The following is a 17,953-nucleotide window of genomic DNA, read 5'->3' on the forward strand; positions in this document are numbered from 1 at the left end:
TGGGTGGCTCAGTCGTTAAGCGTCTGCCTTCGGCTCAGGGCATGATCCTGGAGTCCTGGGATCGAGCCCCACATCAGGCTCCTCTGCTGGGAGCCTGCTTCTTCCTCTCACACTCCCCCTGCCTGTGTTCCCTCTCTCGCTGGCTGTCTCTCTTTCTGTCAAATGAATAAATAAAATCTTTAAAATAAATAAACAAACAAATAAATAAAAACAGAATTGCCATATGATCCAGTAATTCCACTACTGGGTACTTACCCAAAGAATATGAAAACACTAATTCGAAAAGATATCTGCACCCCTATGTTTATTGCAGTATTATTTACAATGGGCAAATTTTAGAAGAAGCCCAAGTGTCCGTCAATAGATGGATAAGATGTGTGTGTGTGTACACACACACACACACACACACACACACACAATGGAATACTACCTGGCCATAAAAGGAATGAAATCTTGCCATTTGCAATGACATGGGTGGAGCTACAGGGTTCAATGCTAAGTGAAATAAGTCAGTCAGAGAAAGACAAATACAAAATGATGTCATTCACATGTGGAATTAAGGAAACAAAACAAATGAACAAAGGAAAAAAGAGACAAACCAAAAAACAGACTCTTATCTACAGAGAACTGATGGCTACCAGTCGGGAGGTGGGAGAGGGGAATGGGTGAACCAGCTGATGGGGATTAAGAGAACACTTATCATGATGAGCACCAAGTAATGTGCGTGGAATTGCTGAATCACTGTATTGTACACCTGCTAATGTAACACAGGATGTTAACTACACAGGAATTAAAAATTTTTTAAAAAGCACAGCTATAAAATGAAAACACGATAAAATGAAAACACGATAAAATGAACTGCATCAAAATTAAAATTCTTGCTCTTTCAAAGATACAGTCAAGAAAATGAAAAGGCGTGCCACTGACTGGGGAAAAATGTATAGAACATATAACTGACAAAGGGCTTGCATCTAATATGTATAAAGAATTCATGACTCAGAAATAGACAACAATCCAATTAAAATAGGAAAAAGATTTGAACAGACATTTCACAAAACAACTTACTTGGCAAAAAGCACATGAAAAGGTGTTCAACATCACTAGTCATCAGGGAATTGTACTTTAAAACCACAATGAGATACTATTACATACCTTACAATGGTTGAAATGAAAGGGATTGGTAATAGCAAGTGTTGGAGAAGATATGGAAGAACTGGGACCCTCATACACTGTTAGTGAGAATGTAGCAGGTTACAGCCCTTTGGAAAATAATATAGCAGTATACTACTGAGTTAAACACATATTTACTCTATGAGTCAGTATTCTCACTCACAGAGTTTTACCCAAGAGAAACAAAACATTATGTCCAAAGACTTATGCTTAAATTATGTTCATAGGAGCATTACTCTTGATAGACAGAAACTGGAAACAAATAAAATGTCCATTAACCTAGTAAAGGGATAACCAGTGGAAGGGAAAAAGGGAATACTACTCAGCAGCAAACAGGAATGAAATATTGACACACAACATGGATGGATCTCAACAACACTGTGCTAAGTGACAACAGTCAAATGCAAAAGACCATATACTGTTTGATTCCATCTTTATGAAATTCTATACACTCTATAACAGAATACACTGTAGTAACAGAAAATGGTCAGTAACTACCTGACACTGAAGGTCAAGAGAGGGGATCCACTGCAAAAGCACATGAGAAACTTTGTAGGGTGATGAAAATGTCCCACGTCCTGACTGGTGCTAGTTCTGTGACTGTATGTGGTTGCCAACATTTATTAAAGTATTCACTTAGAATGGGTGAGTATTACTATAAGTTACAGTAAAGTTAGAGTAAGTTATTCCTCAAAAAAGATAGGGGAAAAATGCCCCATGGACTTATAGAAGTTGAACTTGTGCAATTAGGGAGCATATATTATGCAAAAGGAAGCTCATTAAACCTTAAATCTGAGCATTATTTTCTGGTATTTTCCTTACGTTGGACATTCTCAGTTCTTCAGGCTAGTGTTAAGATATCAGCAATACAATACTGACCACGTACTGCTACAAAAGTATTTACCTTTCCTTTGCCTAGGAATCTCAGAATCCGGCCATTCAAACATAGGTAAAATGCATAATTGCATTGCAGGAACTTGGCTTCTGGTCCTATTCTCCCCTAATATTATGCATGGCGTGGGGTTAGGTACTCAGCCACATCCTATCTCTAATACAGGGAGTTTTCTGAGATTCTCAATCTGAGATCCACACATCTCCCTTCACCTCCCACTCCTCAAGAGTCCTTGGATCAAATTTGGGCATCTGGGAACTTGCAGAGGAAAAATGTGTATCTTTATATTCACTACCTTTACCCGAAATTTACCATTGCCTCCAATTACGAACGTGGGCAACAATCTACAGCAGTATTAGCAGTACCTTGACTTTGTTATCAAAAGAAATTACAGATACTTCTGTATCACATTGGGGGTGCTGCTCGTATCTTAAAATATTCTTTATGCTCATCTCTATTTCAAAGTTACAAGGGTTATTAGATCTGCCACTGGATATTGTTATTCAAGGTGTCATCAAAGAAGCCCATATCTCGTCTATCATGTTTTTAATCATATGATTAAATCATTTTTAACGATTTGATAATAGTCTTTTAATAGAATTGGCTTCCATTGTAGTGCTATATATTTTACTTCATGCATTTTAAAACACCGTTCAAAGAATGGATCCACAGGGCTTCCCAAAGGGGTCTTTGGCACAAGAACGTTAGAAGTCCCTGGGCTAGATAATCCCTAACCGTTCATTCTAGTGCTAAGAATTCTATTCAGAACTGACACAGAGACTCAATGACTCATATTTTAAATGTGGTAATTAAAAGCACTTTGAAACGAAAGTGATAAACAAATGTCAGACCTTGTCTTCTATAGGTTCATGGGTGAAGTGATGTTTTTAATAATTTCAGTCTGTATTTTTCTTAACTAAATTATGGGGAAAGAAATTGGATAGTGACATCCATTATTTCATTCCACATCTCTTCTTTTCTAAGGAAAGATTCTCAAGATTCATGGGTCCTGACTTATTTGGATTCTGATTTGGAAAAAAAAAACCTGTTTGAGACAAATGAAGAGAGGTGAACACAGACTGGTTACTAGATGATATTAAATAATATCATAATTTGTTATTGTATTATAATATTCTAATAGCATTGTTTTGGATACATCTTTTCAAAAAAATCCTTATCTATTAGAGATACACATTGAGTATTTATAGGTGAAATGGTATTTCACATTTGCTTCAAAATATTCCAGAAGATCTTAAAAATTAATTTAAAAAGGAGGAAGGGGGGGTTGCGCCTGGGTGGCTCAGCCTGTTAAGCATCTGCTTTTGGCTCAGGTCAGGATCCCACCAGCCCCACATCAGGCTCCCTGCTTGGTGGGGAGCCAGCTTCTCCATCTCCTCCCTACTCATTCTCTCTCTCTCTCAAATAAATAAATTCTTTAAAAAATAAAATAAAATAAAATAAATAAAAAGGAGGGATTGATGAAACAAGGTAGACAAAGCTGCAACATGGGTGATGGGCACAGGATGGTTTATCATATTTTCCTCTCTACTTTTGTGTTAGTTTGACATCTCTATAATAAAAAGTGATTTTTTTTCCTTTTTTTGTTTAAAAATTTAAAAAATTTATTTAAATTTAATTAGCATATAGTATATTATTAGTTTCAGGGGTAGAATTTAGTGATTCATCAGTTGCATATAACACCCAGTGCTCATTACATCAAGTGCCCTCCTTAATGCCCATCACTCAATTACCCCATCCCCCCCAACCTTCCCTCCAGCAACCCTCAGTTTGTTCCCCGTAGTTAAGAGTCTCTAATGGTTTGCCTCCCTCTCTGTTTTTATCTTATTTTATTTTTCCTTCCCTTCCCCTATGTTCATTTGTTTTATTTTTTAAATTCCACACGGAAGTGAAATCATATGGTATTTGTCTTTCTCTGACTGACTTAGTTTGCTTAGCATAATACCCTCTAGTTCCTTCCACCCATGTTGTTGCAAATGGCAAGATTTCATTCTTTTTGATGGCTGAGTTTTATTCCATTGCATAGATATACTGCATCTTCTTTTTAAAAAAGATTTTATTTATTTATTTGACAGACAGAGAGTGAGAGAGAGAGGGAACACAAGCAGGGGGGGCAGAGGGAGAGGGAGAAGCAGACTTCCTGCTGAGTAGGGAGCCCAACGTGGGCCTCAGTCCCAGGGCCCTGGGACCATGACCTGAGCTGAAGGCAGACGCTTAACTGACTGAGCCACCCAGGCACCCCTATACCTTATCTTCTTTATCCATTCATCTGTCGATGGACATCTGGGCTCTTTCCATAGTTTGGCTACTGTGGACATTGCTACTATAAACACTGGGGTGCAGATGCCCCTTCAAATCACTATGTTTGTATCCTTTGGATAAATACCCAGTAGTGCAACTGCTGGGTCATAGGGTAGTTCTATTTTTAACTTTTTGAGGAACCTCCATACTGTTAAAAAGTGTTTTTTAAAAAGAGATTCATAGGTCACCTGGATAAATCCAGGGCACAGAAATGTTTGGATTATATTCCGTTTTAGGGGGGAAAAAATCAAAATCACGTAAAGGAGCATGTAGCTTGCCAAAGTTCTTACCACTCCTTCCTGTTAGAACCTGGGCAACTCTCACTGCTATTTGCCTCCAACTTCGTAGGTTTTGCGTTTGCAGGACTTTGTATATGACCCATTATAACCGGCCGCATTCACTACGTCTAAACAGGTTAAATCTAGTTTTTGATCATCAATAGGTCGTGATGCTTTGGTGAATCCATTAGTTTCGTCTTTTTATAGCCACAGACTGAAACCCTACTCAAGCTGGTATATTTGCGCTGCTGGGCAGGGGTTTACAGCTGGACAGCCCGTCATCACTACTGAGGAGTGCCACCAGCTTCATGCCTCGCGGCCTTCAGATCAATGCCGCCTTTGGTGAGATGTCCGTTCATGTGCCCGAGAAAGGAGAGGGTCTACATGCATCTCCCAGACCTGGGTGAACACTTCCATTCCTAGAGCTTACGGCTTCTCTGGGAAGCTCCAAAGACTTTCAAAATTTATCACATACTTGGGGATATTGCCAACCAATTATCTGAAACAGTACAGTAATGCAGTTTAGCACATGGTCTCTGGAATCAGTTTCTGGATTTTAAATCCTAGCTGTCACAGTTCTGTGCCACACTTTTATGATTTGTAAAAGGCAGTAATACTAGTAATTACCCTTAGAAGAATATTATGAGGCTTGTATAACACAATATTGTATATGCAAAATACTGAGAGCCATGTCCAGAGCACGGTATATAGTCAACAGCTGTTAACTACTGTTACTATAACTATTATCTCCAACAACAGCAGAAGTTTTGCACCAAAATAATGAAATAATGCTCCTGTTTCACCAATGTCAATACTACTTTAAAATTAATTCTAAGAAAAGGTTATACTGAACTGGATCAATACTATAAAAGTCATTCTTTGTAAACAGCTTCCTTTCTTTCATTGAGTTAGATGCCTTCTTGGGTTACAATGTGTTAATTTCAAAGCAGCTGCATACATTTTTAAGTCAAAATCACTGCATTTTAATGCCCTTTCTTTGATCAGATAAGCTCACTTTAGCAACTACTTTGATCCAACAATTACAACTGAAAGGAATCACACAATATATATGAGAGGGTGCAGGGAAAGAAATCCCACATGTTATCATGCATCAATTTACAACCTCCTTCCTTACAAGAAGTCCTTGAAGGTCATTAAAAAGGTGTCACATAAATCCAAGGTACTAAATGAAAAGAATATTCCCAAGAACATTATGAAGACTAATGACATAAATTCTCAAACCAGTGTCAGAAACTGCAGAAAAAGACTTTCTAGATGTAGACTCTAAAGATGAAAGAGGAGTTTCAGTTTGGAATCAAAACAGTGACAGTGGTCGCTAAAGTCCTAGAGCTATTCGGGTTGTAAACCGTGAACAGGGTGCACTTGTGTATGGAATCAAAAGACGAAAACCGCTTCACCTAGCAGAGCTAACCACTTTCAAGGAAGTCCAGGATAAAAATTAACCAAAATGTTTAAAGTATCTAAAGGACCAATAGTTCTCATAATCAAAGCAAAAAGGCATTTTAGAAAGTAGATTTTCTTTTATCTTTTTTCCACACTCTTTTATCTCTTTGAACAATAAAGAGAACTGATTAGTTTCACTTTTTATTCACAATCAGTTTTAGTTCCTGCTGCTTTGATAGCTATTATTCCTACTAGAAATGACAAAATTAAGCCACAAATTTTATATATGCCTCACCTGAGGTAATCATATGAATTCTAAAATAATATTATACTTTTTATAGATTTGCTTTGAAATGAATTCTAATATATAACATTGCTTCCTGATTTTAATCACTTTAATGATTCTAATTTGTTCTTCAAATCTATTTATTTATATAAAAATGTGATTTGTATCCAAAATTCAGCAAGTTTTGAAAAACCACATAATTTTGGTTTTACTGAATTATCTAGTAGCCATCATGCCTGTTGCTGCTAAATAGTCTACAAGACGTTTCTGTGGCAAGGAGACGAGCCCACTGCCCTCCGCTTAGGAACTAGTCTTCCCTGACCGACCCAACACCACCTCCCCTCAGTCTCTTTTGCAGCCCCCTCCTTTGTTCCGTTATGGTATCTGTCAGCATTTGAAATTTCTATATTTGATAGTTTACTTTATTGTCTGTCTCTCTCATTAGATCCATTAGGGAGGGTCTCTCTCCTTTTCTACATCGCTCTCTTACATATAAAACACATGCAGTTCTCTCTGCCCTATGTCTCTTTGTGCCTGGCATATAGCAGGCAAGCTCACAAACTGTTTTAAAAAAATGCATGCCAGGGGCACCTGGGTGGCTCAGTCATTAAGCGTCTGCCTTCGGCTCAGGGCGTGATCCCGGCGTTCTGGGATCAAGCCCCACATCAGGCTCCTCCGCTGGGAGCCTGCTTCTTCCTCTCCCACTCCCCCTGCTTGTGTTCCCTCTCTCGCTGGCTGTCCCTATCTCTGTCAAATAAATAAAAAATCTTAAAAAAAAAATAAATAAATAAAAAATGCCTGCCACTGTGATTCACCATTATCTGATCTCCATTCTCATCAACTAGACCTGGGGCTGCACACATTTTTGTCATAGGGTCAAAGAGTCCCGTATTTTAGGCTTTACCATCTCTGTTGCCTATTCTTCCTCCCGCCACTCCCAACAACCTTTTAAAAACACAGAAACCACCTTTAGCTGGAGGGCCATCTAAAAACAGGCTGAGGGTGGGATTGGGCCCGCAGGGTGTAGCTCGCCAACTCTTACGTTAGACTCTAAGTGTCTGAAGGTCAAGCCTGAGTTATTTACTTTTATCCCCTGGGATCTTTCAGAGTACTGAGGACATATAGGTTCTCAACAAACCCAGAACCCAGCTGAACTGGGTTAAAGTGACTGGGTTAGGGGTAGAGAGGATACAAAATTAAATGGAAGAGCCCCGATGGTCAAATTTAGAATAACAGGCATTTTGCCAGGGAGATATGGCCTCTGGTCCAGGCTGGATGACTCAGAGGGTCACTTACCAAGGATTTATGGGTGATGGGAAAAGACAGCTTGTCATACAATATCACGCTCTCTCACTTGCCATAGGAGTCACAGATCTCAACACCCTCCACTTAGAAGCAGCAATCCTGCTACCACAGGCGGCTGCCTCCTCTCATACCGACGGTGCAACTGACTGGGACCGTGAAAGCTGATGTTTCTCCCAGTGGTTGCTTTTGTTCTGTGTTACTGTGCTTTGCTGTCTGGTTCTCTTATCACCCAGCATTCTGAAAAGGTGCTGGCTTAAAGATAACATCTCCCTCCAGAGCTTGGCAAATATGCCTCCATAGCCACTACAAACACTTCCTCGATGATGGCCAGGAAACCTTCCTGAAAACACTCCCTGATCCTTGCATGGTTCCAAAGTCTTGCAGTATGTTGATCACGGATGAAGGAAGGAAAGAAAGAAGGAATAAATGGATGAAAAAACTCCATGGCCACAATCCCCACTCCTGAAATCGTCAGAATGTTGGAGGTTGCAGTGTCTCATGAGGGATCCCGGAATACGAACCATGTTTTCCCCGAGGGCATTCTTGCTTCCGCACACTCTAGCAAAGTGTGAGGTCAGAGCCATCTGCCTCAAGAGAGGAGTGCCTCTTTCCTCTAGCATCCAAAATGCTCAGAATTATTACCAACACCTGCCCTAGTGACAGTCTTCCTCCTGTGCCTGGGAGAGGCGGGGGAAGGAAGGAGAGCACGGATGTTATCTGGTGTCCTGCCAGGTGTCCACTCTCCATGGAGCAGTGGAGCCAGCCCCGGAAGCCTGGCTCCATCTCTAGGCACGTCCTTCCTTCTTCACGTTCTTAACAACTCAGAATATTTCACTGCAATGTGCTATTGTTAAGTCTCTGCCAGCCCATATTTACTCACCCATCCTCATGGAAAGAAAAAAAGGAACAAGTGGTCCCTTGGGTGTTATAACCAAGCAAGCAGATACTTCCAAAGGAAAGTGTCAGATGCTTAACTAGTTGATAGAATAAGACACGTTATCCAACCAGTCTTCACTCTGATGCATAGGCAAGTCCTATGTTTCAGATAGAAGAAGCAATAGGGTGGGAATAATTTATTTAAAGACAGTCTGTGTGTTAATGATGGAGCAGGAAACAGCATCAAGCCCCCTGATTAACAGACAAGGTCATATCTGCCCAAAAGCCATGAGTGTAGACAGTGAGGCTAAGAGACAAGGGGCAAGCAGCCTGGGGAGGAAGGGATTAACAGCCTGAGGAAACATTCTGGAAGAAGTAAATTAAACAAATCCCAAAGTCCTTGTAGTTGTTCTAAAGAGTGCCTGTGGGTTCTACGTTTCTGGAGAAGGTAACCAAAACTAAGTGAAAATATGACTTTGGGACTGCATGTTACATGTCTGACTTGGAAACGCTAGGACAGGAAGGTGGCGAAGGAGCTGTAAGAAATACTGGACACATGGCACCAGGGGAAATATTTTTTTGGGAAAAGACCTTCCAAAGAAACAAGAATTGCTGTAACACCAAATGTACTGAGGAGGGAGGGCAGGGGCTGAGAGGGTGAGCACTCCTTTATCCCCGTGCGTCACTCTGGCTTGCCACCACCAGAGGAGTGACTCTGGACTTGCATGTGGAAAGCACCGGTGAGAATGAGCAATGCCAAGAATATCTTTTTTCTCTTCTACCTGATGTGATCTGACATCAAGATTTTTGAAAACAGAATCATGGCTAGAAAACCAAAGTACTTTAGTCCCATTTAAAGAGCTGAGATTTCATGCAACTTTGGTTGAGCATTCCTCTAATTTAACGTTTGCAATTGTCCTTCTGTGTGTCCCACCTTCTGTGTCCTCTCAGAGCCACGCCGGGAGGCTTCTGACTCTCGCCACCACCATTCGAGGCAGGGCACAGGCCCCTCTTACTGAGCTGGCCTGGGGGGTCACACCAACCAGATCACGCAGCCAACTGTCCAGGGCTGTGAGAGACAAAGCAAGGAAGCAATCAGGATCTGGGGACGGGTCACCAGGCTAGAGGCAGAGTCACGGGGATCAAGACGGTGTGCAAAGTGAATATGGCAAGTAGGAAATGAGATCTCGTTAAGGAATTAAGAACGAAGAAACAGAACAGCAACACATAAGGTGACAATCAAAAGTGGTGGCTGGAAGTACCAGTAAGGCCACATAAGATAGCAGGCAGAGAGGAGACCGGCAGGAGGCCGTGACCGTGATGCTCCTTCTTCCACCTGGCCCTGTGTTAGGGGTTAAGCTCCACATGTAAACATCTCCACGGGACTTAACCAGGTCCCCATGTACACAGGAGGAAATTCAAGTGGAGGGAAGCTTGTCCTAGTGATTTGAACAATGTCATGTAACTAGTTGGAGGAACACCCAAATTAAAATCTTCCCTCTCCAATTTTCTTTTTATCTGTGCATATCATTAATACACAGCAATATGCTTGCATTCTTCAGATGCATTTGAAGAGATGGTCCCAATGTCTGACTCCTACAGAGCAGAAGCTCAACAGGAAGCTCTGTATGGCAGTGTTTCTGATTGGGAAACACCTGAAAAACACAGCCAACTCTCAGTTCTCTCTGTGCAGCTTATCCCATGGTACAGAGGCTTTCTTTCCTACTGTCTGGTGGTGTGAAACGGGGTAAGACAGATGAATTTCAGAACAATTTTTTAGCCTAAGCAAATCACAAACAAGAACGTTAGTCTGCTGGGGAAACAGAAACCCCCAAACCAATGCCTTTACACTGTCTGATGGTGTGGCTAAATAGGGCCAAAGCTCCTCTTCCAGAAATAGTTTATTAAAGGTCAAGGGTAGTTCTCTCCACTAAGTGAAGTCAGAAAAGAAGAAAGGCCCACTGCTTTTCTGTAACTTGACCTGGGAGAGCTGAAACATCTGTGTCTTTGGCTTGAAGACCCGGCATTGTGCATATCAAATTACTAAAGAATAAAGGTCTTGGTTGACTTGCAACTGGAACCTGGCACCGTGGGTCAATGGTTCTTACATAACAAAGAAATAAACAGAAGAGAAAGCTGGACCAGGGGCGCCTGGGTGGCGTAGTTGGTTAAGTGGATGACTCTTGGTTTCAACTCAGGTCATGATCTTAGGGTCCTGAGATCGAGCCTCACATCGGGCTCCACGCTCAGTGCAGAGACTGCTTGGGACTCTCTCTCTTTGCCTCCCACCCCCTCCCTCTCTAAAATAAATAAATTAATTTAAAAAAGAGAGAGAGAACACTGGACCACAGTTTACTGACTCACTGATTAATGTAACACAACAAGTATTTAAAAGATGCTTATCTATGGAATAAAGCTAAAAAGTGATGCTGGGAATACATTTAAACTTGTCTCACCTTTTAAATATTTATTATATTATTATCAAAGTTGTAGTCTTTTTCCTTAATAAGGATGATAGCCACATGATCAAAGCAAATATGTTTTTAATAATCCTGACAGTTTTGGAACCTCATGCTGGAAAGACGCTATGAAACAGGAATCTGGAACCTGGGACACAGGGAGGGTTTCTTCAACTCAGCACTACTGACATCTTGCGCTCGATGATCTTGCTGTTGTTGCGGGGGGGGGGGCGTCCTGCAACATCCCTACCCTCTACCCACTAAATGCCAGAAGCAACAACACCCACTTCCGCCCTGCTCAATCATGACCATCAAAAATGTCTTCGGACACTAACAAACATCTGCCGAGGGGCAAATTATACCTGGTTGAGAACCACTGGTCTAGAGGTATTTTCTCTCTAAGACCATGTGGTACATATACTAAAGTAAAAGGAACCCCATCAGGACACCACAGGTTTTCATAGTCATTACTCCATATGGTTGAGGACTTTGCAAATGCATGCTGCCAGGCTCACAGCACAAGTATACTCACTGTGCACAAGAAAACAGAAATCTTTCCACATCAGCAGCAGAGTGAGTTTTGTAAAGCCTTCTGCATCATACTCCACGACGCCTCTAGGTGACAAACACACACACACACAAAGAAAAAACCCTCATCAAGATAAGGCATAAGAGAGATGGAACCAAGTAAAGAATATACTCATAAAACCATGGTGATTGAATCCAAGATGCGTTTAAGGTTAAGTGAGTGTTACCATAGGAAGGACATGGCGTTTGGAATGACAGCATCTACATTTAAGTTACGGTTTTGCCATGTACTATAATAACCTCAAGCAAATCACTTAACCTCTGGAGCCTCAGTTTCCTCATCTGCAAAACAAATATAATAATATTTTTGAGCTTCCTCACAGGATTGTGAAAAACAAATAAGATAAACCATAAAATGCTATGCAAATGCTGGTTACTAGTTATGAGTATAAGGACAAATGAAGCCATCAGGTCAGCAATGACACTATTTTCTGTGTGGTTAAGTCTCACTTTCACCTAGGCACTCAGCAGTCATGAGCAATGACAACGTTACTAAGTTTAGGAGTCTATATTATTTTCTTTCAAAGCACTTGGAATCCTTTCACTTGTGTCCCCTGTCCTCCCCACCACGCTCAAGACAAAGAAGCCACATTAGCTGGGTGAGTGCTGGTTCGGATGGGAGACACACGGGGCACGTGTCATGTGTCAAGGAGAACAGCCCTGGACCATTGAAGGGCCTGGGCAGAATTCTGATAGGCTTGTCTCCCCCATTTTCCAAAAGAGCTGAGTGCCTGGGAGACGTCACCATAATATGACAATACTAACCACACACCAAGGACAGACATAATCATCTCTGTCATCCACCCAAGGAGGCGTCTGCAGTCTCTCTGGCTGAGTCAGGCCAATCAGACCATCAATCCTGATGTCCTCCCAGTGTCAGTAGGAAGGGGGAACTCATTGTAAAGGTAAAGGAACCAAGACACCAAAGGCTAAGTGATATGCTCGAAGACTGCTGGTGTATCATTCAGATCTTCTGACCTAGGTCAATAATTTTATTCACCAGTTTACATTTCTTTTCATGAATTTGAAACCAACTCAATATGCTCCGACACCACTATCTAAACTTTTCAGATCGTGCATACTATCAGTAAAAACAAGCACAGAACCCTTTTTATTACACATACAGTGGAGCAATATAACAGCATCTGTATATGATTTAGTAGTCGTATACAGGTACTATGATATTACTGTATTATATGCATAGTAAAACACACACAAAATGTGTATTAAAAAAGAATGAGCGTTTTTTTTTTTTTAATTTTATTTATTTATTTGAGAAAGAAAGAGAGAGGGAGAGCATGAGCTGGGGGGAGGAGCAGAAGGAGAGGGAGAAGCAGACTCCTCACTAGGCAGGGAGCCCAAGGGTGCAGAGCTTGATCCTAAGCCCCGAGATCATGATCTGAGCGGAAGGCAGACACTTATGCAACTGAGCCACCCAGGTGCCCAACAATGAGATTTTTAAAAAGATGTAAATGCAATTTTCCTATTTTTCTTGTGTGCCAATGGAATGGCGGGGGGGGGGACACATACCCCTCAGGTGCGTGCACCTTACTTGGGAGGTTACTGCGCTAGCACCTTCATTTTTAGTTATACATATTAAAGATAATCTTCCTGAAAAACCAGAAGACCAATGGTATAATTTATTAACCACTGTTTGTATCCTAAGTACTTTCTCAAAATGTTCATAAATAAAACTGAAAAAACTCGTAAGTATTAAGGACTCATGTGAAGAGACAGTCACACTGTTTAGATATTGACAGTTCTATTTTGGAGGCATAAAAATTTCCACTATGGATAATGAGAAAATTTCTTAAAACTGTTTTTGAGGAGTCAGAAATTCTGCCCGTAATTATGCCACAGTTTATAAAATTATATCCCAGGGAATGGCCTAACTTATTCTTTATTTCACCTGCTCTTTCCCACTTTTTTTGTCCTAATTTATTCATTTCCTTATTTAAAATTTTAATTTCGTGTTACTATATATATCTTTTGATATTTATAAACCTTCTCCAGAACAAGGTGGGATATAAGCAGACCACTAACACCCTCAGTGCTCAGTCCCCCTGAATGGGTAGAACGCCCCACCTTTTGAAGAAGACCGTGGGGAAAACATGTTTCCTCTGCCACTGGGCTAAGCCCTGAGCGAAGCTCAAAGAGGCCTCTGACGTCATCTAAGGAAACAGAGCTGCAGAGCAGCAGGGCCACTGGCAATCTGCAGGGAAGGGCCAAGGCAGGGAGGGGGAGTGGGGAGTGGGGGGGTGGGCAGCAGCAGGAGGAGAGGCCCCCTATACCTCCAGTCACATGCCTCCCCTCCCCTCTCTGTGCCTTCTTCCAACTTCTAATCCCAAGTGGGAGTCACTGCTTTTGGGTCTAACGCTGGATTTCGGCCCCAGATCTGGGTGGCAAGTTGCGAGCAGGAGTCCTGTCGGAACAGCTGAGTCCTGAGAACCCAGGCTCCCCCCGTCCCCGGCTCTATCTCTGCCAGGCGGGTGACTTCCCTCGGGTTACTAGGCTTCTCAAAGTTTCAGGGCTTTCTTGAGTCAATGGTGCCAAGACTGCCCGCCTGGCTCACGCATGACTCCTGGGAGCAGATGGAGGTGAAAAACACAGTGTAAACTGTAAAGAGCTCAAGAACAAGCAGGCCATGCTGCCCCTATTACTGCTCGGCTTGGGGTTAGTCATGATGCTGCTCCAAGGAAGACAGTTGTTTCTGGGATTTAGCAAAGGATCCTACAAACTATCTTCCTAGGAGCTTAGTGTAAGCAACATACCAAAAAGAATCAAAACGGCATCGAAAAGCTAGTCTGTCTGTAGAAGCACGAGCTGCCATTTTCCTAATCAAGCTCTCACATTAGGGTCCTCAGGACATGAGGGTGTTGTTGGCATATGGTTTAAACAAGGAGGAACTTACGTGCCGAAGTGACTGAGGAAAGCAGCAATATACTCCCTTCTTTTGTGGTACCCTTGAATCACATACTGCACCTAGAAGAGGAACCCGAAGATGAGGAGAGGGAATTCTCAAATGCTTTCTTACAAACCATTTCCAAGACTCAGAGAAGTAGAACAGTAAAATGAATACCCGTGTGCCCATCACCTACATGCAATGACTGTATTTTGTCCAATTGCTTCCTCCAGCCACTTACCTCCCTATCAAGCTGTCAGTCAATCTTGCTGAAACACTTCAAAGGAAATTAGAGACACCATAGCGATTTGCCCCTAGATACGTTAGCGTGTATCTCCAAAAACAAGACATTTTCCTATAGAGCCACAATGTCATTATCACACCCAACAAATTCAGCAATCATTTTCTGACTTCATCTAAGTATCCTGTGCGTTGTCACAATCTCCCACTGTCCCCAAATATTCGTTAAAAAGGCAGGGTATAATCGAGGGTATAATCAAGGATCAGGCATTTAATCCAGGAAGTCTTTTAATGCAGAAGAAGAGTACCTCTTGGGGCGTGTACCTGTGTCCGTGTGTGTGCCTGCACACGCATATATGACATTGACTTTCAGAGAGACTGGGCTCGTTGTGCATTCTAGATTCTCTGGTTGTTTCCTTCCTTTTCCCTCCACTCCCTGTACTTCCTATAAATTGGAAGTTAGACTAAAGGTGCGATTAGATTCANTTTTTTTTTTTTTAATTTTTTTTATTTATTTGAGAAAGAAAGAGAGAGGGAGAGCATGAGCTGGGGGGAGGAGCAGAAGGAGAGGGAGAAGCAGACTCCTCACTAGGCAGGGAGCCCAAGGGTGCAGAGCTTGATCCTAAGCCCCGAGATCATGATCTGAGCGGAAGGCAGACACTTATGCAACTGAGCCACCCAGGTGCCCAACAATGAGATTTTTAAAAAGATGTAAATGCAATTTTCCTATTTTTCTTGTGTGCCAATGGAATGGCGGGGGGGGGGACACATACCCCTCAGGTGCGTGCACCTTACTTGGGAGGTTACTGCGCTAGCACCTTCATTTTTAGTTATACATATTAAAGATAATCTTCCTGAAAAACCAGAAGACCAATGGTATAATTTATTAACCACTGTTTGTATCCTAAGTACTTTCTCAAAATGTTCATAAATAAAACTGAAAAAACTCGTAAGTATTAAGGACTCATGTGAGAGACAGTCACACTGTTTAGATATTGACAGTTCTATTTTGGAGGCATAAAAATTTCCACTATGGATAATGAGAAAATTTCTTAAAACTGTTTTTGAGGAGTCAGAAATTCTGCCCGTAATTATGCCACAGTTTATAAAATTATATCCCAGGGAATGGCCTAACTTATTCTTTATTTCACCTGCTCTTTCCCACTTTTTTTGTCCTAATTTATTCATTTCCTTATTTAAAATTTTAATTTCGTGTTACTATATATATCTTTTGATATTTATAAACCTTCTCCAGAACAAGGTGGGATATAAGCAGACCACTAACACCCTCAGTGCTCAGTCCCCCTGAATGGGTAGAACGCCCCACCTTTTGAAGAAGACCGTGGGGAAAACATGTTTCCTCTGCCACTGGGCTAAGCCCTGAGCGAAGCTCAAAGAGGCCTCTGACGTCATCTAAGGAAACAGAGCTGCAGAGCAGCAGGGCCACTGGCAATCTGCAGGGAAGGGCCAAGGCAGGGAGGGGGAGTGGGGAGTGGGGGGGTGGGCAGCAGCAGGAGGAGAGGCCCCCTATACCTCCAGTCACATGCCTCCCCTCCCCTCTCTGTGCCTTCTTCCAACTTCTAATCCCAAGTGGGAGTCACTGCTTTTGGGTCTAACGCTGGATTTCGGCCCCAGATCTGGGTGGCAAGTTGCGAGCAGGAGTCCTGTCGGAACAGCTGAGTCCTGAGAACCCAGGCTCCCCCCGTCCCCGGCTCTATCTCTGCCAGGCGGGTGACTTCCCTCGGGTTACTAGGCTTCTCAAAGTTTCAGGGCTTTCTTGAGTCAATGGTGCCAAGACTGCCCGCCTGGCTCACGCATGACTCCTGGGAGCAGATGGAGGTGAAAAACACAGTGTAAACTGTAAAGAGCTCAAGAACAAGCAGGCCATGCTGCCCCTATTACTGCTCGGCTTGGGGTTAGTCATGATGCTGCTCCAAGGAAGACAGTTGTTTCTGGGATTTAGCAAAGGATCCTACAAACTATCTTCCTAGGAGCTTAGTGTAAGCAACATACCAAAAAGAATCAAAACGGCATCGAAAAGCTAGTCTGTCTGTAGAAGCACGAGCTGCCATTTTCCTAATCAAGCTCTCACATTAGGGTCCTCAGGACATGAGGGTGTTGTTGGCATATGGTTTAAACAAGGAGGAACTTACGTGCCGAAGTGACTGAGGAAAGCAGCAATATACTCCCTTCTTTTGTGGTACCCTTGAATCACATACTGCACCTAGAAGAGGAACCCGAAGATGAGGAGAGGGAATTCTCAAATGCTTTCTTACAAACCATTTCCAAGACTCAGAGAAGTAGAACAGTAAAATGAATACCCGTGTGCCCATCACCTACATGCAATGACTGTATTTTGTCCAATTGCTTCCTCCAGCCACTTACCTCCCTATCAAGCTGTCAGTCAATCTTGCTGAAACACTTCAAAGGAAATTAGAGACACCATAGCGATTTGCCCCTAGATACGTTAGCGTGTATCTCCAAAAACAAGACATTTTCCTATAGAGCCACAATGTCATTATCACACCCAACAAATTCAGCAATCATTTTCTGACTTCATCTAAGTATCCTGTGCGTTGTCACAATCTCCCACTGTCCCCAAATATTCGTTAAAAAGGCAGGGTATAATCGAGGGTATAATCAAGGATCAGGCATTTAATCCAGGAAGTCTTTTAATGCAGAAGAAGAGTACCTCTTGGGGCGTGTACCTGTGTCCGTGTGTGTGCCTGCACACGCATATATGACATTGACTTTCAGAGAGACTGGGCTCGTTGTGCATTCTAGATTCTCTGGTTGTTTCCTTCCTTTTCCCTCCACTCCCTGTACTTCCTATAAATTGGAAGTTAGACTAAAGGTGCGATTAGATTCAGATTAAATATTTTTGGCAAGAAAACTTCACAGGTGGTAGTGAGCTTGAACACTGGTTAAGGTGATGACAGCAGGACCCCCCCAATTGTAAAGGAAGGTTTCCCCTTTGCCACCGGGAGGGACCCGCGGGCATACTTCACAAAGCATGTGAAGATCTAGTCCCCTCTCAACCTTTCACTTCATGGTTTTAGTATCTGCTGGAGATCCTTGTCTGAATCAATTATTTCATTAGGAGATGGCAAATGGTGACTTTTTTAATTCTCTCACCCCTTGTGCATTTATCAGCTGGAATGGTCTATAAAGAAGAGCTTCCTCTCGTCAAATGGGGGCTATTTTATCCTTAACTACAACTCTTTTTTTTTTTTT

The 17,953-nt window shown here is 42.1% G+C and overlaps 1 protein-coding gene across 2 annotated transcripts in view; it reads right to left on the reverse strand.

Moving 5' to 3' along the window:
- The window catches only part of BABAM2 (BRISC and BRCA1 A complex member 2), a 404,421-nt gene that overhangs the window by 67,641 nt on the left and 318,827 nt on the right, over positions 1–17,953 (reverse strand). For both annotated transcript variants that reach the window (XM_034659718.1, XM_034659717.1), the window contains exons 9-10: positions 16,873–16,943; positions 11,522–11,604 (exon numbers count right to left, since the gene is read on the reverse strand). In XM_034659718.1, the coding sequence (XP_034515609.1) occupies positions 11,522–11,604; positions 16,873–16,943 (154 nt within the window). The remainder of the gene's footprint in view (positions 1–11,521; positions 11,605–16,872; positions 16,944–17,953) is intronic.

This window comes from Ailuropoda melanoleuca, chromosome 4, assembly GCF_002007445.2.
Source record: "Ailuropoda melanoleuca isolate Jingjing chromosome 4, ASM200744v2, whole genome shotgun sequence".
NCBI lineage: Eukaryota > Metazoa > Chordata > Mammalia > Carnivora > Ursidae > Ailuropoda > Ailuropoda melanoleuca.